Source organism: Symphalangus syndactylus, chromosome 4 (genome assembly GCF_028878055.3).
Source record: "Symphalangus syndactylus isolate Jambi chromosome 4, NHGRI_mSymSyn1-v2.1_pri, whole genome shotgun sequence".
Classification (NCBI taxonomy): domain Eukaryota; kingdom Metazoa; phylum Chordata; class Mammalia; order Primates; family Hylobatidae; genus Symphalangus; species Symphalangus syndactylus.
In genome coordinates, this window is record NC_072426.2 from 24,419,488 (window position 1) to 24,446,759 (window position 27,272).

The 27,272-nt window shown below is 39.2% G+C and overlaps 1 protein-coding gene across 1 annotated transcript in view; it reads left to right on the forward strand.

Annotated features, from left to right (window-relative positions):
• The first annotated feature begins 1,367 nt into the window (after positions 1 to 1,367).
• Positions 1,368 to 27,272, forward strand: part of ANKRD22 (ankyrin repeat domain 22) — a 38,041-nt gene continuing 12,136 nt past the window's right edge. Inside the window, exon 1 of the mRNA XM_055274301.1 lies at positions 1,368 to 1,625. Coding sequence (XP_055130276.1) covers positions 1,605 to 1,625 — 21 coding nt within the window. The 5' untranslated portion in view covers positions 1,368 to 1,604. The remainder of the gene's footprint in view (positions 1,626 to 27,272) is intronic.

The window sequence follows — 27,272 nt, forward strand, 5'->3', positions numbered from 1 at the left end:
CAACTGCATACTGAAACATAAAATCTTTGAAATAATTATAAAAATAGCTCAGTATATCCACCAGTGGAGTAAGAAGAATTCCCTGAATATTTATAAGCACAGGCCTAGTATCCTGGTCACTAGTTTCTGGCCACTAAGGAGCCTCAACTGATTGGGAAAATAACATCAATTTGTTTGAGATGGTTGAACTATTTCTTCCATGATATTATTGAGCAAATAGGCTTGCTGCCCCGTGCTCACAGAAGCCAATATCTGGACACTGGGTTTTGAGGGAAAAAAAACTTTATTGCAAGACGGGTCAGCAAGGAGACAGGAGGTGGGCTCAAATCTGCCTCCCCAGTTTGGAATCTGAGAAAATGTATGGCTTAGAGGGTGAGGGAAAGGATTTAGGAATGTTGGTTTGGCAGGGACTGATTGAAGGGCTTCAAATTTGACCACTTAAGGTAAGGTATGTTGAGGCAGATTTCAGCCCTGGATCTTCTGGGCCAATGAGCCCTTAGCTTCTGAAAGAGTTCCTGCATTTAGGTTCCCGTCATGTCCTTGTCTTCTTGGTTCCCAGGGGAGGGATCATTGGTTCTAGGTGCTGTTAGAGGCAAAAACATTTTTATTGTGCATGCCTGGGCTAAATGACTTACAGTTTTTGGCTCTGTTATATCTACAAAGTAACTTGACATTTGTTATCAACAAAGTACGGCCCGTTTGGGCTGGTCGCATGGGTATAATGGGTGTGTGGACGGTCGAGTGTTTCAATTCTGGGAAAGTTTGATGTGATTGTATTCAGTTCAAAGAAAATGTGTGAATAATTGATATTATATGTAGTATATAAAATGTTTACAATATTTAAGAGATTGGGCATACTAGCATGTTTGATAAATAAATTGATGCAATTTAAAATACATAACAGAGTATTTGATTTTAGACTTAAGATTTTTAAATCGAATATTATAAAGTAATTTGGCTAAATGTGTGAATAGTATTGGAATATTTAAAACAACTTAAGATTTATTATGTTAGCAAATTTATAAGTTTACAAAACTGCATAAATAGCTGGAAAAGCGTTACTTGTTAGGCTGAGAATTTTGAAGATTATTTTTCAAGTTCTTTGCCAGACGCGTGTGGCTCTCACAAGTAAGTTTGTTGGTCTCTAGCCTTTCTCAATGGCCACTGAAAACCAGATTTTGATTACGAAATGTCTGAAATACAGTATCTTGGTTTGAACCCTGAGTCCTTCCTGCCAACATAAGAACTTTTCTTCCTCCCTTAACTTTGCTTCCTTCTTTCCTGCATGTTACCACTGGCAGAGCAAATATGACTCAGAAACCGGCTCCTCAGGGTTGTAACATTAGATGATACAGGCTTGGGTCATTACACATGACACCAGTGCCTTTGTTTCATTGGGCTGGGCTCTCTGGAAGGTGTGCTGCTGCCTGAGCTGCTGGAAAAGCACTCACAGGTGTTTGCTAGAAAAGCACTCCTGGAGCTTGCCACCAGCTTGGACTTCTAGGAACTTTCCTCTCAGCCAGGAAGGATTTTGATATTCATCAGAAATACCTCCGGAAGATTCAAGGAGCTGTAGAGGTGAAGTAAGCCTGTGAAGGACCAGCATGGGAATCCTATACTCCGAGGTACATCCCTTTTCTGAAAGCAGAGTTCCGAAGATGTTAAAAGTTGCTCATGCTTTTCAGATGCAATTTTCTATCCCTGTTAATATATTTCTGTTTTGTCTGTTCAACTCCCTGGGGGAGCATTAAGTCAGAAAAAATAAAGTCCTATGTGTTATTCTTTTTGATATTCTTAATAGTTTAAGACAAAATATTTTGTAATTCTAAAATATTAGCTAGATCTAATTTGAGATGAATATAATACACATTTCATAGTGTCTGGATGTTTGCAGGGATAATTTGGGCAAAACTGAGTTTGAGTTGTGCTTTTCTCATGACAAACACTCAGAGAAAAAGAGAAAATTGTACCCAGTTGGATTTTCTAAATATCCAAAAGATTGACTGCCTCTTTTATGGAACCACATGACCAGAGTAACGCCTTTCAGCTTGGTATTTGAAGGGAAATTCACCTTTAGTAAATATTAGTAAAGACTATCACTATGAAGAAGAGGAATAATAACAATATATTTTGATAATTTGATTATTTTCTTTTCACATCTGATAAATACTAAGGTATTTTACTTGTATTGGAAGTAACTTATTAGAATCAAATGGATTTTTAATAGTGTTTCAAGAAAGTACAAGCAAGGAATGTTTAGACAAGAGTACAAGAGGTGTAATGATGTCGTTATACATAATTTACTCCCTCTCCTCTCTGACACAATTAAGTGGTTAATCTGCATTTCATTGCAGATGCTCAGGGGAACCTCCTTGGATAGTTTTGATCTCCTAGTATTAAAGACAGCTTATTTGCAGTTATTTCTAATGCCGTGTGTGTATATATCTCTCTGTGTGTGCAAACGCAGTGTTTGATGGTTTATAACCCTAGGTATGTCTTGCTCAGTGATTTTAGCCTCATGATGACATCATATCCATGAAAATGACAAAACATGTAGTGCTTTTAAATGCTACTCTGGTAACTCTCAAACTTTAGACTGCCCAAGTGTCAGGGAGAGAAGTTTGTTTGAAATGCAGTTTCAAGGGACTCCAACCCGGAGAGTCTGTTTCACTCAGTCTGTGGTAGGATACAAAAGTATACTTTTTAAAAGGAGCATCCCAGGTGGTTCTGATATAGGGGTGATCTGTTTACCACCATCCTGAGAAAGAAAGACTGCCACAGGCCAGTGCTTTTCCGTTTTTAATGTCTATACAGATCTTCTGAAGGTCTTGTTTAAATGCAGATTCTTAGTCTGTAGACCTGGGTGGGACCTAAGATTCTGCATTTTGGTTGCTTTTTCGGATTGCATGTGGGAATTATATGTGATTTGGGAAAAGGAAAAAAAAAGCCTAATGTCATCCTCAGGTATTCTGATGTAGAAAGTTGGAAGTAGGACCTTTCATCTATAGTTTTAAAGAGTTTGAGACCTTTTAAAATTAAATAGTAATCTCTTAAATATTTAAACATAGCCTACTCATTTGTAATATGTCATTTGCTCTGTGTTTCCTAAGGATAAAGACTGTGAGCTACTCATTAAGGACAAGAAAAAAGCTTGCTGGATCCCTGGCTCTATGTTGCCTGGAAGAATCTATTTAAAAAAAAAAAAAAACTTCCCCCAATTTGAGTGTGGGAAGCTCCTCTAGATTGGGGACATAGGATTATCATTTTTTCTTAGAGCTTTGCAGTGCTAATAGTTATGCAATATATATTTTTAAGAAAGAAGGAGAGAATGAGGGAGGATCCCAGAGAGCTGGTCCTGAAATCTGCACTAGAGGATAAGCTTAGAGCTCAGTGAGAGGCCCTAATTTTGAATAAGTAACTCCAGCTGCATAAGATGGACTTTTAAACAAGGCTGATTCATTTAAACCCTTATCAAAGATATTTGTTCATAATATTTACAATAGCAACAAACATTTATTTAGGGCGTCTTATAGATCAGGCCCTATTTTAAGCACTCTATATGTATTAACTCATTTAATACAGCAATCTTACAAGAGTCAGTTTTAGTATCCTTATTTTACAAATGAAGAAACTGAGGAAAAGGTATTCACTGGCTCATAGTTATACAGTTGAAAAGTGCTTATTGGCTGGAGATTAGTGGCTAGGATGAGTCCTGTGTTTACTCATTCAAAGAGATTCTTCTTACATCACTGCTGAACTACTAAATTCTTCTACTACTTGTTATTTCAACAGATATGTCATGCTCCGTAAGAGTTGGTCTTAACCACTCTGCTGCCACTGTTCTAACTAGGATGGTGCCCTGTTCCCTTAGTGTAAAGAATGAGTAAACTAAATCCAGGTCCAATGAGATACATTCTACTCCTACCTTGCAACAGAGAACTGTTGTATTGTGAAGTAGTACAAAAATTGGAAAGAAGAAAAATGCTGAGAACTTAAAAGAGTTCAGGAACTAATACTTAGGAGACTTTAAGAATCTTTTATAGACTTTTTATCTCTTCAGCTGCAGACAAAGTCCCCAAAAAGTGTTTCTTGAAAATCATATCTTAAATGATGTATTCCTTTAAACATTGGGAAGTTCTCATTATAAGGCTGTGAGTAAAAGGATGCACACACACACACACACACACACACACATGCACATACACACACAAAATTAATCCTTTGGCAATGGATATGTTTTTCAGAGAAGCTGATGTTACTACAGAAAAAGGAAATATAGTTCAAAAAACAGAAAGATTGTCTTGAAATATACAATGCCTAGGGAGAGCAATTTAGGTCAAGCCAGTTTTATTGGAAAAGCTGGTACAGTTGAGGAGAAGTCAGAGAATACAGGAATAGAGATGTGACTAATTGAATGGCCATTGGACTGAAAGTCAAGCAAACCTGTATTTTAGTCCTGATTCTGCCAGGAACTTCAAGGGATTTGAGAGGAAGTCATTTAACCTCTCTGAGTCACAGTTTTAATATTACAAAACAAGAGAGCTGAATGAGATCTAGTTTAACATTTAACATCGTGTCATTCTGTGATATGAGAAAGGCAAGGCAGAGACAATGGGGAAAAATTGCATTCTCACAATCCTCCCAGATCTCTCCATCTACTTTGTTTATGTATGAACTCCTAGCAAGATTTTGGTATTCAACAACATATGCAAGAAGAGCATCAGGCATTTTCATCCCAACTGGTTTTCTAATTGAAAGTAATTTTACAAATTAAAATGTTGTGCTAAGTCACAAAAGTTCAGAGAAAAAATGATGACTTTCACATATGAAAAGACATCAGGATTGAAAATGTGTATACCTTTATTTATTTGTTCATTCACCCATCCATTTGTTTAATCAACCATATTTATTGAGTACATACTATATTTCAGGCATCTACTAGTTTCTACCATACATATATATATATATATATATATATATATATATATATATATATGTTGGGCATCCCTAATCTGAAAATTTGAGTGGAAGTGCTCCAAAACTCCAAATTTTTGAGCACAAACATGAAACAAGTAGAAAATTTCCTACTTGACCTCATGTGATGGGTCACAGTCAAAATGCAGGTACACAATGCACAGTATATTCAGCATTAACAAGAGAAAAAAGACTTTCCCAGCCCCTTTCGGCTGTGATATATCTTTTTCTTGAACACCCAAATTTTCCCATGAAAGTAAGTCCACAAAGGGTAAAAAATGGCACCTGTGCAGGATGAATGAGCCTATAGCAGATTTGCCGCTCTGCCTCCATGGGGCCAAGATTTATGTGTATTTCTGTGTGTGTGTGTTTTTGTTTTTTTTTTGGGGGGGGTTTGTTTTGTTTTTGTTTTTTTTGTTTTGTTTTGCTTTTTCTCTACTCTGTGATGTAAATATACTGTTGAAAATATCAAAAAGGTCTGCAGATACTTATGGGTAACAGTGATAAGAAAAAAGGAAGAATTTATATATACTTATAACACAGAAAGTCAAGCTTTTGGATAAATTGGACAGTGGTATAGGTATAAAATGTCTGATAGAAGAGTATGGTGTTGAGGCCAGGCGTGGTGGCTCATGCCTGTAATTCCAGCGCTTTGGGAAGCTGAGGCAGGTGGATCACCTGAGGTTGGGAGTTTGAGACCAGCCTGGCCAACAAGGTGAAACCCTGTCTCACTAAAAATAGAAAAAATAGCTGAGTGTGGAGGCACATGCCTGTAATCCCAGTTACTTGGGAGGCTGAGGCAGGAAAATTGCTTGAACCTGGGAGGCAGAAGTTGTAGTGAGCTGAGATCACATCACTGCACTCCAGCCTGGGCAACAGAGTGAGTCTCCATCTCAAAAAAGAAACAATAAAAAAAGAGTATGGTGTTGAAATGACCACCATATATGACCCAACGAAACAGAAGGATAAACTGTTGAAGTCCTATGCTGAAGTTAATGAAAAATGTAAAAAAACACTCCACAAAGCTACAAATGAAGATCTCAATTGTGTATTGAAAAAGTGGATCTATCAGTATCACAAAGAACATGTGCCACTTAATGGTATGCTGATCATGAAACAGGAAAAGATTTATCACCATGAACTGAAAATTTAAAAGAACTGCGAATATGCATAGTTCTTTGGCATAAATTTAAGAAAAAACATGGCATTAAATTTTCAAATATTTGTAGTGACAAAACATCTACTGATCAAAAAGCAGCAGAGAAATTTATTGATGTGTTTGCCAAGATCATCACTGATAAAAATCTCACACTAGATCAAGTCTATAGTGCTGATGAAACATCACTGTTTTGGCATTATTGCTCCAGAAATACACTGACTTCAGCTGATGAGACAGGCCTTGCAGGAAATCAGGATACCAAGGGCAGGATAATTGTGCTGGGATGTGCTAATGCGGCAGGCACACACAAATGTAAACCTGCTGTAATAGGCAAAAGCTTGAATTCTCACTATTTTCAAAGAGTGAATTTCTTACTAGTCCATTATTATGCTAACAAAAGGCATGAGTCACCAGGGACATCTTTTCTGATTGTTTTCACAACATTTTGTAGCAATGGCTCATGCTCACTGCAGGGAAGCTGGACTGGATGAAGGCTGCAAGATTTTGTTATTCCTTGACAACTTTTATGCTTATTCTTCAGCTAAAATTCTCATCAAAAGTAATACTTATTCCATGTGCTTTTCCCCAAATGTGACTTTATTAATTTAGCCATGTGAGAATGGTATCCTTAGATCAATGAAGTGTAAATATAAAACATTTTCATAAACAGCATGTTATCAGCAGTGAATATAGGTGTGGGTGTTTCGCATAAAGGATGTTGTATATGCTGTTGCCAATGCTCGTAATGCAGTAACTAAAGACAGTTGTGCATGCCTGGCATAACCACTATCCTGCAACTCTATTCAGTGAGGATTATAAACAAAGTGACTTTGAATGATTCTGCATGCCAAATGAGAAAAAAAGATGTCTGACCATACATATGAAAAAAAATACCTTCAGAGTCCATCAGTAAGTTGGAAGAAGTTGATACTGAAGAAATTTTTAACACTGATAATGAGGCTCCAGTTGTTCATGTATTAACCAATGGTGAAATAGCTGAAATGGTTCTGAATCAAGGTGATTGTGATAATAGCGATAATGAGGATGGTGGTTAACACTGTAAAGACGTTGTCAGGGGCCAGATCAGGCAGGTCTTGTAGGCCAAGGTGAAAAATTTAGATTTTATGCAAAACACAATGGAAAGCGAGAAAAGGATCTTAAGAGAGGAATAATACGACAATTAGGGTTTAAAAAGGCCACTCTGATAGCATGGGAGAATAAATTTGAGAGATGCTAGAGGGAAAGCTGGATCCTGGAAGGAAGCTGTTACAGTAGTTTATGGAGTGATAATGATGGTTGCATTAGACTAATGGATGAATTTTAGATAAATTTTTAGCTGAAAGATTTCCTGGTTTGTAGGTTGGCAGTGAAAGAAAATAAGAAATTAAAGTTGATACTCAGTATTCTGCCTTAGGCCAGCCAGTGGATGGTGGTGCTGATGAGATGGGAACACTTAGAGAGGAGCAGAAGGAAGGACGCATTTCAGGGTTCTATTTGGATATGGTACCTTAGCGATATCCATGAGACATCTAGGCGGGGATGGAAGATGAATACAGGAAATGTACCTTTAAGGAGAGGCTTGGTCAAGAGATAATAATTTAGGAGTTGTCTGCATATACATGGTATTTAACGCCAAGAGAAGGGATGAGTTTAGATATGGAAAGAACGTAGAGATAGCAAAGGATACCAGGTCATTATAGGAAGGTATGGTCTTGCCAGAGAAGGATGGCAATATTAAAGGACAACCTCCTTTGAGCACCCTTGGAGCTTGTAACACTCAAGAAACATAAGCATTTAGTCAAACAGGAGATTTTCTGGGGTTGAGAGGGAAGCACATTTTTCTTTATTCAAAATTGAAAACTTAGGGAGTTTCAACTTTTGTATATGAAGTGAGCTGATCAGCACCAAAAGTGGTGAGGAGAAAAGTGAGTTTCTCAAGTTTTGTAAGAGGACAGGACAAGGCAAAAACAGCTTGTGCCCCAGAAGTTCTCCTTGTCTAAGAGCCCACAGCAGGAATGTATAATTGTTAAGAAGCCAGCTACCAAGCCAGCTGTTGAGCTCAGAAAGACAGGTTCAAAGCTCATCTCCACTATTATCAAGGAGAAAGTGGGAGAGAAAAAAATCCCCGAATAAACTTGTTTTCTAAGGGGAAAAATAAGTCATTTTATTTGTATATGCCTTCTACAATATAAGCTTTTATTTCATATATGTGTGCATATCTATTGAAATAACAAATAATTTTCAGCTAGAAAAATTGTGGCCTTTTTTAATCAACTAAGGAAATCCCACTTGTATTTTTAAAGGAAAATCTAAGTTATTTGAAATGAGATAAGAAGGCATAAAAGAGATCTTTTACTTTTAACCATAAAGATTCCTTAGATTCTAAGCAATAATTACTTTAATTAAAAATCTGTAATGTTTACTTATGTTATAGAAACAGCTCTTAATACATAGCTCCCCTAATCTTAAAATTATTAAGATTAGAAATACCTTTTTTGGGAAACTGAAAAAGAGATGAGAATGGGAGGTGTATACTATTTGGGAACCCATAAAGTACTATTTAATACAACAAAATGGTTTGCATACTAATTAACTGGGAAGTTTTAACACTAACTTTCTAAACTGAAGGTAGATTTTGTCAAAACACTGCTAACATTTCCCACCAAACATAAAATAAAATTCAAAGTCCTAACCATGGTCTACGAGACCCAATGTTCCTTGGTCCCATTTGCTTCTCAAATTTCCCGCCACTCCCCTTGCTCATGCAGCCATGGTGACCTTCCTGCTATTCCTAGAACACATCAAATCAAGCTCTTGTCTCAAAGGGCTTGACAGTTGGATTCCCTTTGTCTGGAAGTTTCTTCCCCCTGAAAGTTACCTGGCTCACTCCTTCACTTAAGACAGATCACGGATCTCTGCTTGAATCTCACCTTCAAGAGATCGAAAAGAGTGGCTGTGTCATTCTCTATGTATTCTCTTACTGTGCTTTACTGAAGTATTATAATTTTTAAAAATGTCGGGTTTGTTAGATGAAAGTTGATCTGAGAGTCCTAGGTGTTATGATTTTTATGATTCTCAGTTTGCAGGATGCTGAAGAGGAAGGTATAATGATAGCTTCCTTGACCTAAATGTCAGTTTAATAAACATGTGTCTACCTTGTAGAAAATAATATGGTAGATTACGTGAGAGTTACAAGAATGTGAGAATAAAACACTGGTTTTCTCTAAAGAGTTTACTGCGGTCTTATTTGGATAAAACACTTGTTTTCTCCAAAGAGTTTACTGTGGTCATAAGACCAGACACAAATAATTCTCCCAATCAAATCCCTTGTGGGAAATTCTTGATGTCAGTTGATTTCTAATTTGCCACAACCCAACCTTCCTGCCTTTAATGGTCAAATTTATTTTAATTGGACTTTATAGTAATAACCAAAAACTTACTTGTTACACTGAAATAATACGACTAATCCTGGAACCCTAGCTAATTGGTGCCACTAAAGTAAAAAATATGAAAAATGAAAAAGATGCTAATTGCCTTGATGCACCATCAGACCACATGAATCTTCAGAATCAAGCAAGCATTTCTGCAAGGCAACGTTTTCTCCCAACATGCTTAAGATTAGGCATGATGAGGATTTGAAAGGGGATTTTAGCACTACGGTTTTGTGGCTTTACCAACAGTTGAGCTTTGGCAGGTATCAAGATCATATTATGCTTAAAACCAGGTGGGATGAGGTCTTTTCACCAACCTCAGGACTCCCCATTTCTATATATGTGAATAAGAATTTCTCCCACCACAGAATATTCAAGACACAAGGAACTGGAGGTAAGAGTTGATTTTAGGAAAAGGAGGAGAAGTAGATGGCAGGCAAGAGAAGAAGCTTTTATGGAGAAGCCTTCCTTGAGAAAGGTAAATGAAGATGAGGGCAAGAAACAGTGGCTTCATAGCTGCACGCTAATGGAAGTCAGCCCCTACCTGGGAAGTAGTGGTAATTTCTGGGACATAAAATCAGAAAGTCATCATACATTTGGATGAAGGACCAGAGAGGAAAAAAATAATTGTCTTCAGTATTAGTATGATCCAAAATGGAGTAAAAACTATTTTCAAGTATATTATTGAAACTACAAATCAGAGTAGACCTATAAAATTTCCTGTAAGCAAGAATTGGTAAGTGACAATTCGTAACACTATGTCTATTATTACCACATTACAATGCGTGAAGTGTTACTGATTTTTTTTCTGTCATTATTTTTCCAAGTATGTGAAACATTTATAGTTGTTTTTATAGGTTCACTTACATGCTAGTCCTCTAATCCAAATTCTTTAAGTGAATTTAAGGGGATTTTAGTAATTTTGTTAACTCTGCAGATGCTGGGGAAGGATTGTCGTATAACGTGATACAGAATGTGATGAATGCTGTTATGCACCTCATGTGAGTGTCTACTGGGTTTTCATCATCTCTATATCCCTAGAACCTAGCACAGTTCTCTTGGCAAGTATTGAGAACTCAAAGTCTGTTGAATTGAATTGAAGAAAACAATCAAGGACTATAGGTACTCCTGGAACTTTTGTGGGTAGAGTTTATTATAAATTAGTGCATGGAGTTGCATAGGAGTGGAGAGAGGCTTAATGGGTTAAAACACTGGCTCTGGATTTAGATAGACCAGAGTATAAATTCTAGTTATGCTACTCACTAGCTATAAAGAGCTCTGAGCCTGTTTTCTCATCTGTAAAGAGGGATAATATTATTTTTGTTCTAAGATTGCTGTAAGGGTTAAATAAGATGCTGCTAAGGTGCTTAGCATTACAAATGGTATATAAAAACAGTTCAGTGTACAGTAGGTATCATTACTGTTAAAGTTTTTTTATTTTTTCCCAAAGGAGACTTACATTTAGAGATTTAGTGCTAAAATACCTGTTTGGGTCCGTTAAATGTCTAGAGACATTGGCTGCTGAGAGTTCAAATCCTGGGCCCTTCCTAAGCCAAACTGTCTTCTACATTAAGAGTAAGACAGTGTAGAAAAGTCTTGGGATGTCAAAAGGTAAACTGAGGCACAGTTAAGCTCAAAAGAATTTATTTGAGCAAATACTGATTCAGGAATTGGACAGCTGTGGTTGCAGGCTTCTTGGAGGGAATGCAAGGAGAAGGCTTTTATAGAGTGAACAAGGGAGTAAAGCAAAGAAAATATTTGATTGGTTGCAGTTATACAGTTGCTTTATTTGGTCGATTCTGCTATGTAAGTTAGGCTTCTGATTAGTTAACCTGGTTTCATTTTTCTTTAATATAGGGATTTATAAGAAATAGCTGAAGTTTTGCTTATGCTTGCAAATTGAGCAAGGTTAAGGTCACTTATGAGGTCTAAATGGATTTATCTGGCCCAGAGATTCTTCAAGCCTGGTCTCCATTATAATTTACTTTAATGGAAATATATGCCAGTTGCTATTGCTGGTGTGTTGGAGCAGGCTGGAGCTGGCTTGAGTCAGCTTGAACTGGTTTGTGAAAGCCAATTTTGCTCAACTCTGAGTTCAGTGCTCTCTCTTTTGTAGGTTGAAACTAGCCAGGTGGGAGTAGTTACACCAATGAAATGGAAGAAGACCACAAAGAAGGTTTTCTTTCTTTCTTTTTTCTTTTTCTCTTCCTCCTTTTGTAGAACTGGATGTTACCTAGTTATGGGCACCCTACTGCTTTCTCTCTCCTCTGCGACTACCTCTGTGGTGGCCTGAGGTAGTAGGGGAATATCAGGGCTTCTGATTTGCCATTTTCTAGCAGCCGGAACCCACTCTTCCTCCACCCTTACACCTCGCTGGAGGTGAAGGCTCTTCTGCTTTGCCCTGGTCCTCATGATCTCAGAGTTTCTGATGTCCTGGAGTCAGAAGTGTGGCAATGGGGTTTCTTTAGCTTCCCGGCAAGGAACATAACTTCATGTTCTCAAAGAGACCTTTCAGGATAAAGAGTAGAAAACATAGATCAATATGTGCCCTGCTTCTGTTTCCCCTTCTGCTATCGTTCATGAGGAACTATGACTTCTCTACATGTTCCAGCCAGTGCTGGGACCTTCCTCCACATTACACAGAGACTCGGTGGGCCTAGAACAACCTTTAAAAAATTATTGCGACTTTTTTATTTGTCTGAAAGAAGAAATTTACTAAGGAATTTATAAAATACAGTATGTGAAGAATGAGTCATCAGAAACAAAGGCTTGGGATTAATTGTGGAAATCAAATTAAACCAAATAGGTGTTTATTCTCCAAGGTTTCTTAACTTGAAGAGAAGGAAAAATATCTTCCTTCCTTTTCTGAGAAGACATTTCATGAATCACAAGGCTCTTTACCGGAATCATTTTGCTCCGAAACCTACAAATCCTTCTCAGAAATTTTCATGGAACATTTTAAGTGAGGGGAGCTTGTAGCATGGAGATGGCTAATAAACAGTGAACCAATTCCTCTGAGCCACAGGCAAAGTTCTACATGGTCTTTCCTTAGATTGGTAATTACAGAAGCTCCATTATACTTTAGGGAAAATAACACTAAAAAGTGGGGGTAATTTGGGGGAAGCTTTGCTTTTAAAGACATCCATAGTTGTACAAGTTGTTCAGATGTTTCTACACTATTAAAATAATAATAAATATTTTTTCAGCTGTGATATCTATTATACTTAGAGCAGTGCAAAACATTATTAAGTAATACGTACAGTTAATCATCAACATGCTGATTATTTTAGTTAATCATCAACATACCAGATGCGTCATATTCTACCCATGGATGCTTCTTAAATTTTAGTGCCTGGGCAAGTAAGGTGGAAGTGAACAGAGTGAAACCTTACCTCCAAATTCTTGGCTACTTTTTTTTTTTTTTTTTCTTTTTTTTTTTTTTGAGACGGAGTCTCGCTGTATGGCCCAGGCTGGAGTGCAATGGCGCAATCTCGGCTCACTGCAAGCTCCGCCTCCCGGGTTCACGCCATTCTCCTGCCTCAGCCTCTCCGAGTAGCTGGGACTACAGGCGCCTGCCACCACGCCCGGCCAATTTTTTGTATTTTTAGTAGAGACGGGGTTTCACTGTGGTCTCGATCTCCTGACCTCGTAATCCGCCTGCCTCGGCCTCCCAAAGTGCTGGGATTACAAGCGTGAGCCACCGCGCCCGGCCTCTTGGCTACTTTTAAAGACAGACATGTGGGAAGGCAAAAGGACACAAAAAATTTTTCCTAATATTCCATTATTCCAGAGTTTTGAATGCTCCTTAGCTAATATGAGTTTAAAAGCTGCAATGTTACATTAAATTTTTACTTCCATTAGGGGAGGCTTGTTTCTTTTACCTTTGCAGAGATTCTCAACACTCACTGTGCATCAGAATCACCAGGGAAATTTAAAGAGCACTAATGCCCCAATCCTATTCTTACAGATTCTTATTTAATTGGTCAATAGTGGGGCCTGGGTCATGTTTTAAATATTAAGTTGGTGCAAACATGATTGCAATATTTAGCCAAGGTTGAGAACCACTGAGGCGAAATATTGTCCTGGTCCTTACATGATCGATTACCTTCTAAACATCAACCCCTTTCCTAGCCTCACTTCCCAGCGAGATTGGATGAATTCATGTGTCAACCAACAAATGACTTTTATCCATATTCTGTGTGCCTGACCTTATGGAAGTCTAACTTCAGGAGGGTTGCAGTCTAGTTAAGGAGACTACATTTAACCCACTAGCTCATTTAAGGCCAATGAGCTGCTTGAGGTTCTGTATATTTCCTGCTGCAGGTAGGAAAGATGAAAGAGATTTCTTGGAGATGAACCATGAGATGGGCCTTGAAGAATAGATAGCAGAATTTACTTTTTATTTTTTTTGGGCGGGGGGGGGGGTTCCTAATTATCTTTATTTATTTATTTTTAATTATTATACTTTAAGTTTTAGGGTACATGTGCACAATGTGCAGGTTTGTTACATATGTATCCATGTGCCATGTTGGTGTGCTGCACCCATTAACTCGTCATTTAGCATTAGGTATATCTCCTAATGCTGTCCCTACCCCCTCCCCCTGTCCCACAACAGTCCCCGGAGTGTGATGTTCCCCTTCCTGTGTCCATGTGTTCTCATTGTTCAATTCCCACCTATGAGTGAGGACATGCGGTGTTTGGTTTTTTGTCCTTGTGATAGTTTACTGAGAATGATGGTTTCCAGCTTCATCCATGTCCCTACAAAGGACATGAACTCATCATTTTTTATGGCTGCATAGTATTCCATGGTGTATATGTGCCACATTTTCTTAATACAGTCTATCATTGTTGGACATTTGGGTTGGTTCCAAGTCTTTGCTATTGTGAATAGTGCCGCAATAAACAGACGTGTGCATGTGTCTTTATAGCAGCATGATTTATAGTCCTTTGGGTATATACCCAGTAATGGGATGGCTGGGTCAAATGGTATTTCTAGTTCTAGATCCCTGAGGAATCACCACACTGACTTCCATAATGTTTGAACTACTTTACAGTCCCACCAACAGTGTAAAAGTGTTCCTATTTCTCCACATCCTCTCCAGCACCTGTTGTTTCCTGACTTTTTAATGATCGCCATTCTAACTGGTGTGAGATGGTATCTCATTGTGGTTTTGATTTGCATTTCTCTGATGGCCAGTGATGATGAGCATTTTTTCATGTGTTTTTTGGCTGCGTAAATGTCTTCTTTTGAGAAGTGTCTGTTCATGTCCTTTGCCTACTTTTTGATGGGGTTATTTGTTTTTTTCTTGTAAATTTGTTTGAGTTCATTGCAGATTCTGGATATTAGCCCTTTGTCAGATGAGTAGGTTGTGAAAATTTTCTCCCATTCTGTAGGTTGCCTGTTCACTCTGATGGTAGTTTCTTTTGCTGTGCAGAAGCTCTTTAGTTTAATTAGATCCTATTTGTCAATTTTGGCTTTTGTTGCCATTGCTTTTGGTGTTTTAGACATGAAGTCCTTGCCCATGCCTATGTCCTGAATGGTATTGCCTAGGTTTTCTTCTAGGGTTTTTATGGTTTTAGGTCTAACATGTAAGTCTTTAATCCATCTTGAATTAATTTTAGTATAAGGTGTAAGGAAGGGATCCATTTTCAGCTTTCTCCATATGGCTAGCCAGTTTTCCCAGCACCATTTATTAAATAGGGATCCTTTTCCCATTGCTTGTTTTTGTCAGGTTTGTCAAAGATCAGATAGTTATAGATACGTAACATTATTTCTGAGGGCTCTGTTCTGTTCCATTGATCTGTGTCTCTGTTTTGGTACCAGTACCATGCTGTTTTGGTTACTGTAGCCTTGTAGTATAGTTTGAAGTCAGGTAGCATGATGCCTCCAGCTTTGTTCTTTTGGCTTAGGATTGACTTGGCGATGAGGGCTCTTTTTTGGTTCCATATGAACTTTAAAGTAGTTTTTTCCAATTCTGTGAAGAAAGTCATTGGTAGCTTGATGGGGATGGCATTGAACCTATAAATTACCTTGGGCAGTATGGCCATTTTCACAATATTGATTCTTCCAACCCATGAGCATGGAATGTTCTTCCATTTGTTTGTATCCTCTTTTATTTCATTGAGCAGTGGTTTGTAGTTCTCCTTGAAGAGGTCCTTCATGTCCCTTGTAAGTTGGATTCCTAGGTATTTTATTCTCTTTGAAGCAATTGTGAATGGGAGTTTACTCATGATTTGGCTCTCTGTTTGTCTGTGATTGGTGTACAAGAATGCTTGTGATTTTTGTACACTGATTTTGTACCCTGAGACTTTGCTGAAGTTGCTCATCAGCTTAAGGAGATTTTGGGCTGAGACGATGGGGTTTTCTAGATATACAATCATGTCATCTGCAAACAGGGACAATTTGACTTCCTCTTTTCCTAATTGAATACCCTTTATTTCCTTCTCCTGCCTGATTGCCCGGGCCAGAACTTCCAGCACTATGTTGAATAGGAGTGGTGAGAGAGGGCATCCCTGACTTCTGCCAGTTTTCAAAGGGAATGCTTCCAGTTTTGGCCCATTCAGTATGATATTGGCTGTGGGTTTGTCATAGATAGCTCTTATTATTTTGAGATACGTCCCATCAATACCTAGTTTATTGAGAGTTTTTAGCATGAAGCGTTGTTGAATTTTGTCAAAGGGCTTTTCTGCATCTATTGAGATAATCATGTGGTTTCTGTCTTTGGTTCTGTTTATATGCTGGATTACATTTATTGATTTGCGTATGTTGAACCAGCCTTGCATCCCAGTGATGAAGCCCACTTGATCATGGTGGATAAGCTTTTTGATGTGCTGCTGGATTCGGTTTAGTATTTTATTGGGTATTTTTGCATCAATGTTCATCAAGGATATTGGTCTGAAATTCTCTTTTTTGGTTGTGTCTCTGCCAGGCTTTGGTATCAGGATGATGCTGGCCTCATAAAATGTGTTAGGGAGGATTCCCTCTTTTTCTATTGATTGGAATAGTTTCAGAAGGAATGGTACCAGTTCCTCCCTGTACCTCTGGTAGAATTCGGCTGTGAATCCATCAGGTCCTGGACTCTTTTTGGTTGGTAAGCTATTGATTATTGCCACAATTTCAGAACCTGTTATTGGTCTATTCAGAGATTCAACTGCTTCCTGGTTTAGTCTTGGGAGGGTGTATTTGTTGAGGAATTTATCCATTTCTTCTAGATTTTCTAGTTTATTTGTGTAGAGGTGTTTGTAGTATTCTCTGATGGTAGATTGTATTTCTGTGGGATTGGTGGTGATATCCCCTTTATCATTTTTTATTGCATCTATTTGATTCTTCTCTCTTTTCTTCTTTATTAGTCTTGCTAGCAGTCTATCAGTTTTGTTGATCTTTTCAAAAAACCAGCTCCTGGATTCATTAATTTTTGGAAGAGTTTTTTGTGTCTCTATTTCCTTCAGTTCTGCTCTGATTTTAGTTATTTCTAGCCTTCTGCTAGCTTTTGAATGTGTTTGCTCTTGCTTTTCTAGTTCTTTTAATTGTGATGTTAGGGTGTCAATTTTGGATCTTTCCTGCTTTCTCTTGTGGGCATTTAGTGCTATAAATTTCCCTCTACACACTGCTTTGAATGTGTCCCAGAGATTCTGGTATGTTGTGTCTTTGTTCTCGTTGGTTTCAAAGAACATCTTTATTTCTGCCTTCATTTCGTTATGTACCCAGTAGTCATTCAGGAGCAGGTTCTTCAGTTTCCATGTAGTTGAGTGGTTTTGAGTGAGTTTCTTAATCCTGAGTTCTAGTTTGATTGCACTGTGGTCTGAGAGACAGTTTGTTAAAATTTCTGTTCTTTTACATTTGCTGAGGAGAGCTTTACTTCCAACTATGTGGTCAATTTTGGAATAGGTGTGGTGTGGTGCTGAAAAAAATGTATATTCTGTTGATTTGGGGTGGAGAGTTCTGTAGATGTCTATTAGGTCCGCTTGGTGCAGAGCTGAGTTCAATTCCTGGATATTCTTGTTAACTTTCTGTCTCGTTGATCTGTCTAATGTTGACAGTGGGGTGTTAAAATCTCCCATTATTATTGCGTAGGAGTCTAAGTCTCTTTGTAGGTCACTCAGGACTTGCTTTATGAATCTGGGTACTCCTGTATTGGGTGCATATATATTTAGGATAGTTAGCCCTTCTTGTTGAATTGATCCCTTTACCATTATGTAATGGCCTTCTTTGTCTCTTTTGATCTTTGTTGGTTTAAAGTCTATTTTATCAGAGACTAGGATTGTAACTCCTGCCTTTTTTTGTTTTCCATTTGCTTAGTAGATCTTCCTCCATCCCTTTATTTTGAGTTATGTGTGTTTCTGCACGTGAGATGGGTTTCCTGAATACAGCACACTGATGGGTCTTGACTCCTTATCCAGTTTGCCAGTCTGTGTCTTTTAATTGGAGCATTTAGCCCATTTACATTTAAAGTTAATATTGTTATGTGTGAATTTGATCCTGTCATTATGATGTTAGCTGGTTATTTTGCTCGTTAGTTGATGCAGTTTCTTCCTAGCCTCAATGGTCTTTACAATGTGGCATGTTTTTGCAGTGGCTAGTATTGGTTGTTCCTTTCCATGTTTAGTGCTTCCTTCAGGAGCTCTTGTAGGGCAGGCCTGGTGGTGACAAAATCACTCAGCATTTGCTTGTCTGTAAAGGATTTTATTTCTCCTTCACTTATGAAGCTTAGTTTGGCTGGATATGAATTTCTGGGTTGAAAATTCTTTTCTTTAAGAATGTTGAATATGGGCCCCCACTCTCTTCTGGTTTGTAGAGTTTCTGACGAGAGATCAGCTGTTAGTCTGATGGGCTTCCCTTTATGGGTAACCCGACCTTTCTCTCTAGCCGCCCTTAACATTTTTTCCTTCATTTCAACTTTGGTGAATCTGACAATTATGTGTCTTGAAGTTGCTCTTCTTGAGGAATATCTTTGTGGCGTTCTCTGTATTTCCTGAATCTGAATGTTGGCCTGCCTTGCTAGATTGGGGAAGTTCTCCTGGATAATATCTTGCAGAGTGTTTTCCAACTTGGTTCCATTCTCCCCGTCACTTTCAGGTACACCAATCAGACGTAGGTTTGGTCTTTTCACATAGTCCCGTATTTCTTGGAGGCTTTGTTCATTTCTTTTTATTCTTTTTCGTCTAAACTTCCCTTCTCGCTTCATTTCTTTCGTTTCATCTTCCATCACTGATACCCTTTCTTCCAGTTGATCGCATCTGCTACTGAGGCGTCTGCAATCTTCACGTAGTTTTTGAAACTTGGCTTTCAGCTCCATCAGCTCCTTTAAGCCCTTCTCTGCATTGGTTATTTTAGTTATACATTTGTCTAATTTTTTTTCAAAGTTTTTAACTTTTTTGCCATTGGTTTGAATTTCCTCCTGTAGCTCGGAGTAGTTTGATCGTCTGAAGCCTTCTTCTCTCAACTTGTCAAAGTCATTCTCCGTCCAGCTTTGTTCTGTTGCTGGTGAGGAACTGCGTTCCTTTGGAGGAGGAGAGGCGCTCTACTTTTTAGAGTTTCCAGTTTTTCTGCTCTGTTTTCTCCCCATCTTTGTAGTTTTTTCTACTTTTGGTCTTTGATGGTGGTGATGTACAGATGGGTTTTTGGTGTGGGTGTCCTTTCTGTTTGTTAGTTTTCCTTCTAACAGACAGGACCCTCAGCTGCAGGTCTGTTGGAGTTTGCTAGAGGTCCACTCCAGACCCTGTTTGGCTGGGTGTCAGCAGCGGTGGCTGCAGAACAGCGGATTTTCGTGAACCGCAAATTCAGCTGTCTGATCGTTCCTCTGGAAGTTTTGTCTCAGAGGAGTACCTGGCCGAGTGAGGTGTCAGTCTGTCCCTACTTGGGGGTGCCTCCCAGTTAGGTTGCCGGGGGTCAAGGACCCACTTTAGGAGGCAATCTGCCCGTTCTCAGATCTCCAGCTGCATGCTGGGAGAACCGCTACTCTCTTCAAAGCTGTCAGACAGGGGCATTTAAGTCTGCAGAGGTTACTGCTGACTTTGTTTGTCTGTGCCCTGCCCCCAGAGGTGGAGCCTACAGAGGCAGGCAGGCCTCCTTGAGCTGTGGTGGGCTCCACCCAGTTCGAGCTTCCTGGCTGCTTTGTTTACCTAAGCAAGCCTGGGCAATGGCAGGCGCCCCTCCCCCAGCCTCACTGCTGCCTTGCAGTTTGATTTCCGACTGCTGTGCTAGCAATCAGTGAGACTCCGTGGGCGTAGGACCCTCCAAGCCAGGTGCGGGACACAATCTCCTGGTGTGCCATTTTCCAAGCCCACTGGAAAAGCGCAGTATTAGGGTGGGAGTGACCCGATTTTCCAGGTGCCATCTGCCACCCCTTTCTTTGACTAGGAAAGGGAACTCCCTGACCCCTTGCGCTCACTGAGTGAGGCAATGCCTCACCCTGCTTCGGCTGGTGCAGGGTGCGCTCCGCCGACTGTCCTGCACCCACTGTTTGGCACTCCCTAGTGAGATGAACCCAGTACCTCAGATGGAAATGCAGAAATCACCCATCTTCTGCGTCGCTCACACTGGGAGCTGTAGACCGGAGCTGTTCCTATTCGGCCGTCTAGATAGCACAATTTAAAAGATAAGGATGGCAAGCCAGTAGCCCAAACATAGAAGTGAGGAAAGTGACCTGACCAGAGATGGGAGAGCTTGCAGAACAGCAGTGGTTTATACACAGTTGGCCCACTGAGGGGCACTTTAAAAACCAGGTAAAAGTCATAGATACCTCACTCTCTAGGAACTTGGGCACATTACACCCAATTTCAATACCAATTAGTGCAATTTAAAAAGATAAAACAAGATTATGTGAGAGAGAGAAAGTTCCTGGGCTGGGAGGCTGAGTGGTCAGGGAAGGCCTCTCTGAGGAGGTGATTCATGGGCTGATACTTGATCTGGCCTAGCAGTGAGCCTGCCATATAGGTTACATGCAAGTATAAAGGCCAGAAGACAGAAATGAACCTGGAATGCCCCAGAAATCACCACGAAGTTGTGAGCAAAAGGGAGATTGATAGATGAGGCTGAAGAGAAAAGTTAGTCAGCGGGCCCTATTAATCCTGTGTCTTAGCTTTTCAGATTGTCCAGAGCACAGCTCTAGGGAGTGCTGTTCACAGGTTAGCCCATGGGAACTCATGCACCCTGCTGGTAAATACTCCTTGTCTTCAATCTCCTCCTCACCTACTTGTCTGTTTTCTTCTGTGCCTTCACTGAAATCTGGCTTTTCCTGGGCATTTTGACACCTTCTCTTATGGTGGCTGCTGATTCAGTCTACTTCTTGGTCACCATTGTTTTTTGACCATGGTTCAATTTCTTACTTGAAATCTTTGCTTATGGCCCTTTCTCTATATTCTCACTTCTGTCCACTGTATTCCAGGACCCACTTCCACCTCCCTGGAACACAAGTTCCCCTTTCTTTCTGTCCTCTGGGGTCATCCTCAGTGACCTCAACATCCACAAGCCTCATTCTCCCTTCTTGACCTGTGTTTCTACTCCAAATCAGATACCCAACAAAGCCACCCTTGATTTCTCATCCCTAGACAGAGTTTATCTGTAACATCTCTCATGATAACTTCTAAACCGGTTACTTTTCTAATAGACCACATGTATGAACTGTGCTCTGATCCTTCTCTGTGTTTCTATTTGCTTGTCTCTCTCTTTTTGCAAGTTCATTTGTCTTTATCTGGCTTACATATGATGCCCATTCAGACTGAATTTAATGGTAAACCATTCTCCTCTCATTTCTCTTTCCTGACCGACATGTTTCCTAATCCTTGCTCTTGGCCTCTTCACTTTCTGTACTCTTCCCTCATCTAGTTTTGCTGAAGAAAATTACAAACTTACACGGCAGGCTCAGTCAACTCTATATTCTTACTGTGTTTCTACAACCTGGTTTTCAAAGCCATTTTATATTTTTATTTCATGTAGACAGTTTTAATTATGATGGTCCAAAATCTTCCCCATCGTGCTCAAAAGCCTCATCTACCCTTGTCTCAATCACATCTCCTGTCATTAATCCATTCATCTATTTAAATGTCAATGCTATTTATTTAGTTATTGGATTATTCTGTTCTCATGCTAATAAAGATATACCCAAGACTGGATAATTTATAAAGGAAGAAGTTTAATTGACTCACAATTCCTCATGGCTGAAAAAGCCTCACAATCTGGCAAAAGGCAAATGAGGAGCAAAGTCAATCATGGCAGCCAGCAAGAGAGAGCTTGTGTAGGGGAACTCCCCTGTATAAAACTATCAGATCTAGTGAGACTTATTCACTATCATGAGAACAGCACAGGAAAGATCCACTCCTATGATTCAATCACTTCCCACCAGGTCCCTCCCATAACATGTGGGAATTATGGGAGCTACAATTCAAGATGAGATTTGGGTGGAGACACAGCCAAACCATATTAGTTATCTAGCTATATCTATTTATTTATGACAAATATATAGTAGTATAATGAATGAAGATCAAACCTCTGACTTTCTGGCAAAAATTTCAGTCAGTCTAAAGTTATTTCCATCCATGTAGCTCTCTTTTCTCCCTTGATTTGGCCTTAGAGCCAGAATTTTCCTTCTATGTAGGAGGCTAATGCTTCCATCTTAATGCTCTGTATCCTATCATCTCTTCACTCTCTTTGATCAATTATCTACCCTCTCATAACCACTCCTGTCCATCTTCATTGGCTCTTATGCTTTAATAATTATAAGAGTAGCTAACATTAATTGAGGGTTTACTGTGACTCAGATCTGAGCTAAGTGCTTCATCTATACAGTTAACATTTAATTCTTTCTGAAACTTAATAAAGAAGGCATGATTATCAAAAGCAGAAGGAAACTTAGCATGAAGAGTTTAGGTAAGTTGTCCAAATAACACAGCTGTTAAGTCACAGAGTTGAGATTGGAACCCAGAGAGTTTGCTTCCAGAGCCTGGATTTGTAACCACTTGATGACACCACTTTGCCTACAAACCTGTGGAACATTGGCTGGACACTGCTACCCCCCTCTTTGAAGTCTCTAGCTTTCACTAACAGCTTTTTCACTGCCAAACTGACCACAATTCCTCTCTAATTGCATCCTCTAATTCTTCATAGACAATGTGCTCAGACCTCTGTATTCTTCCTTCAGCCCCATCACTATGTGAAAATTGGCCTCTGCATGGCTGCTAATGATCACATCCAGTGATCTGTCTGTCTTCCTTCTTGAAACTTTCACTTCTTTGCCTTTGAGTCTTATATTTTTCGGTTTCTCCTGCAGACTCTCATGACACTTCTTATCTCTTTGTGGATATTGCTGATTCTAGTTCAGGTTAGAGAAGGAGTCTGGATGCATAACCAAGCACCAGCAAGCCAGTGCCACAAGTGGACAGATCAATATCCCGAGTATAGACTGTAGGTTAATTTTGGACACAAATATCAAATGCAAAGTCTTGTAGCCAGAAGACATTTTGAAGGCTGATTTTTAAGACTAAAGTGATTGGAAATAGAACATATACATTCTGCAGTCATTCCCCTTGATTTGACTCTTGGCCATGCCAGTTGTGAACTATGTCACCTTGGGCAAGGAAGACAATTTCCGTTAGTTTCATCTGTGCAAAACAGGTATATTAATACTACTTGAGAGGGTTGTTGTGAGGATTAAAGTAGAATAACTGAGCTGCTCAATAACTGTTAGCTCATCTTACAATTTCTTCCTTCTTTTATCTACTCACTAAGTACATACTGAATGCCTACCACGTGCCAGGCACTGTTGGATACTGGGGGTAAAATGATGAATCAGTACAGACAAAATGTAGCCTCATGTAGCCACAGTGCCCTTATATGCCTTACAGTCTAGCTGGGGAGATGGCTGTTAATAACACACCTACCTTTATTTAGATCAAGGGTGTGGATAAGACAGTGGTAGGAGATGAAGTTGGAAAAACGGCATATGGAATACGTGAGATTGAAAGAATTGTGTGCAATAGTCTTTGGTGAGAATGACGAAGATCTGAAGCAGTACTTTAGCAGTGAGGATGGACAGAAGGGTTCTGAGACTATTAGGGGATAGAGTTATTATAATAATTTCCCAAGTGTGTTTCTTCTACACCCAGGGTGCCCCCAAATTCCAGAGCTTAAGGGGTTAAAAAGGGTTTATGATAGCTCTTCCAGCAACCCAAATGGACAGCCTCTTCTCTTTTTCATACCTGTCTTGTCAACCAGCACTTTCTATTGGACTTCCCTTCCGCCCGCTGTCAGTACTTTTCTTACGCTGCGCTGCCCCCTAGTGGAAACTGCAGGTTCATAACAGCATGGAGTCTTCAGCTGCTAGCGCGACTCTGAATTATAGTCATGCACCACATGATGTCACGATCAGCAATGAACAGTATATACGGCGGTGTCCTATAAGATTATAATGGAGCTGCCCTATACAGGTGTACCATTTTATCTTTTACGCTATATTTTTACTGTATATTTTTATATGTTCACCTCTGTTTAGATGCACAAATACTTACAATTGTGTTACAACTGCCTATAGTATTCTGTACAGTAACATGCTGTATAGGGTTTTAGCCTAGAAGCCACAGGCTATGCCATATTAGTAATAGGCTCTACCATCTAGGTTTGTGTAAGTACACTCTGTGATGTTCCCACAATGACAAAATCACCTAACAACACATTTCTCAGAACGTATCCCTGTTGTGAAGTGAAGCATGACTGTACTTGTGCATCTCAACCGAGAAGGAAGACACTTAGCTTCCTGGTAACTCTGTGTCTTGGATCTAGGAAGCCTAAGAAAGACTAAAGATAGGGTTAGTATTTTACGTAATATTGCTCAAATGGGGTTGAGAAAGCCCTCAAAAGCACCGAGTGACTCTTGCAGAACAACTCCCCATCTTTTCCTCTTCTTCTTTTTAGTTAGCTCTTAGTAGACTTTGAGGAGCCTAAGCAGAGAGCTCCTGGAGGTCTATGTTACCAGGCAGGTAACATAGATGAGTGAAGTGAACCAGTGTAATGTGATGGCGAGTGGTGGGGCTGTGGAGAATTGGAGTCACTGCCACTAAGCACCAGTTATTTGGTATCCTACAGGAATATGGGCCCAGTGTTAGCAAAACTTTCTTTTTTCTTTCTTTCTTTTTCTTTTTTCTTTTTCTGAGGCAGAGTTTCACTCTGTCGCCCAGGCTGGAATGAAGTGGCGCGATCTCGGCTCACTGCTGAATCAAGCGATTCTCCTATCTCAGCCTCCAGAGTAGCTGGGCTTATAGGCACCAGCCACCACGCCTGCTAATTTTTTTATTTTTGTATTTTTAATAGGGATGGGGTTTCTCCATATTGGCCAGGCTGATCTCGAACTCCTGACCTCAGGTGATCCACCCACCTCAGCCTCCCAAAGTGCTAGGATTATAGGCGTAAGCCATCGCTCCCGGCCAAAACTTTCCATTTTTAAAGAGAAGCTGGAAAGCCAGATTAATACATAAAATATTCTAGTTTTTTAAATGTTGTTATTTAAATATTTGAGAAAAGAGAAAAAGAGCTCTAATGCCACTTGTTTCCAAGCTCTTCATGGCAGACCACCAGTTTCCAACTGCTTGATGAGTAGTGCTCACTGCTAATCACTCCATTATTAAATTTTCACTAGTTTATGGTAAAATCTTTTTAAAGGACAGTAAAATGAATTTTTCTATAAAGCTAACTAAATTTATCCAATATAAAGAACTGCATTCCCCCCCGGGATTATATTCTTACATATTTTGTTAAAATATCCTTCATTTATCTTTGTATTTGTCAAAATATCTTTTATGAAATAATAGTATTGTTTTAAATACATTTAATTGGAAAAATTAAGAGTTGGTGACTTAACACTGTCTTGTTGCATTTAGTTTTGTTTTACTTATTTTTGAACTCCAAATGACTGGGCATTGCTGCTAGGACAATGGCAAGTCACTGAAGGTTTTATTAAAGCACTATTGTGTTGACCTAACCCTGGACTCCAGCAGTGATGTGGAAGATTTGTTGGTTGAGACTAGAGTCCCAGAAATAATAGAATATGAAAACCCAAGGGAACTTCTGCCTTACTCCTTAATTTAATGACTGAGGACACTGAGATAGAGTAGGGAAGTGAATTGTCCACAGTCACCGGGGGAGGTAGTAACAGAGCCACAATTACATCCTGTTTTTCTGACATGAGACAAATGTTTCAACTGCCCCAGTCCTTTCTACATCAGCCACACAGTACGCTGAGACACTGAAGTGCCCAACTGTTGGAAAGCTTAGTAAAGGGAAGACTTCAGGATAATGGAATAGGTGATTTGTATAATTGTGCATTTCTAGTGAACTTAAAGCCCATATATCATGTTCATTTCATTTTTAAGGTACAGAAGTTTGCCTTTAATTGCTGCTGAGTTAATTTTCTGTTAGGATGTTTTTTTCATGAGTAGGCCTTTAGGTTTAAGAGTATAATATAGTTCACTTATTGTGATATTTGGCTATGTTAGAACCTCAGTCTATTAGCAAATACACCCCCTTGGCTTTCCCCTTGATATGTCTCGGTTTCTACAGGTGCTTATGTACCTACCCATACCAAAAATTTTTTTCTTGTCATTTACTCTGTGTATGTGTGTCTCTGTCCTATTTCCCCACTTGACAGATACATTTTACATGGATAAGATAACATTTTATTCTCTGGTACCTGTGACTGGCACACAGTAGGGATTTGACTTGATTATTAAAGAATGACTAGCAATAATGATAACTTTCATACACTAAGCACCATCCATATGCCAGGTATTACTCTAAATGCTTTTTAAAAAAACATCATCTAAAGATTAGTCTAAAAATATTTAGTGTTTGCCTCCCATGTGCCAAGTGCTGTGTTGAATGCTGGGGAAATAGCAGTGAATCAAATGGGGTTTACAGCCTGAACTTCAGTGCCTTCCTTCTCAGCACTGCCTCAAACCTTTCCTGATTTATGCTAGCCCCACATACATGGTTGTACATAATTAAGAAAAGAGTTACCGTTATGTCAGTTTCTGTTAGGGAGAGATACTGAATGTTGGGAGTAAGAAAAGACTTCTTGGATAAAATGAAAATTAAATTGTGACACGAAGGGTGAGCTAGGTGTTATTCAGACGAAGGGCTGGTGGTGTGTTTTACGCAGAGGGAGTATTCAGGGCAGAGGCCCAGATGGAAGGTACCAAACATGGTTTGGTTCAACCGAACTTTGAAGAGCAGGAGTCGAGAAAGGCTGGAGCAGAGGAGGGAAAGAGGACAAGACAATGCTACCTGAAGTCTTGCTATTAAACTCCCATGGTGCCTTGTGAAGCTCTGTATAATGCTTTTTATAAACAGCATCTAATCAAGTGTAGTTAATCATATAATTTGTTATTTGCATATTATTTGCCTAAAAAACTGTCTTTTCTGCTCTGTTGAGCTCCTTGAATACAGGGTGCTATGTAGGTCTTATTTCATCACTAGTGCTGCCCTAAACTCCTCCCCATATGCTTGTTTTCTATTTTATCTTTAGTAAAAATAAAGATAAAGGTATGTTATCTTTAGTATAGATAAAGGTAAAGGTATTTTATCTTTAGTACAGATATAGATAAAGGTATTTTATCTTTAGTACAGATAAAGATAAAGGTATTTTATCTTTGGTACAGATAAAGATAAAGGTATTTTATCTTTGGTAAAGAAAATGAATGCTTTTCCGATAGGCCCACCT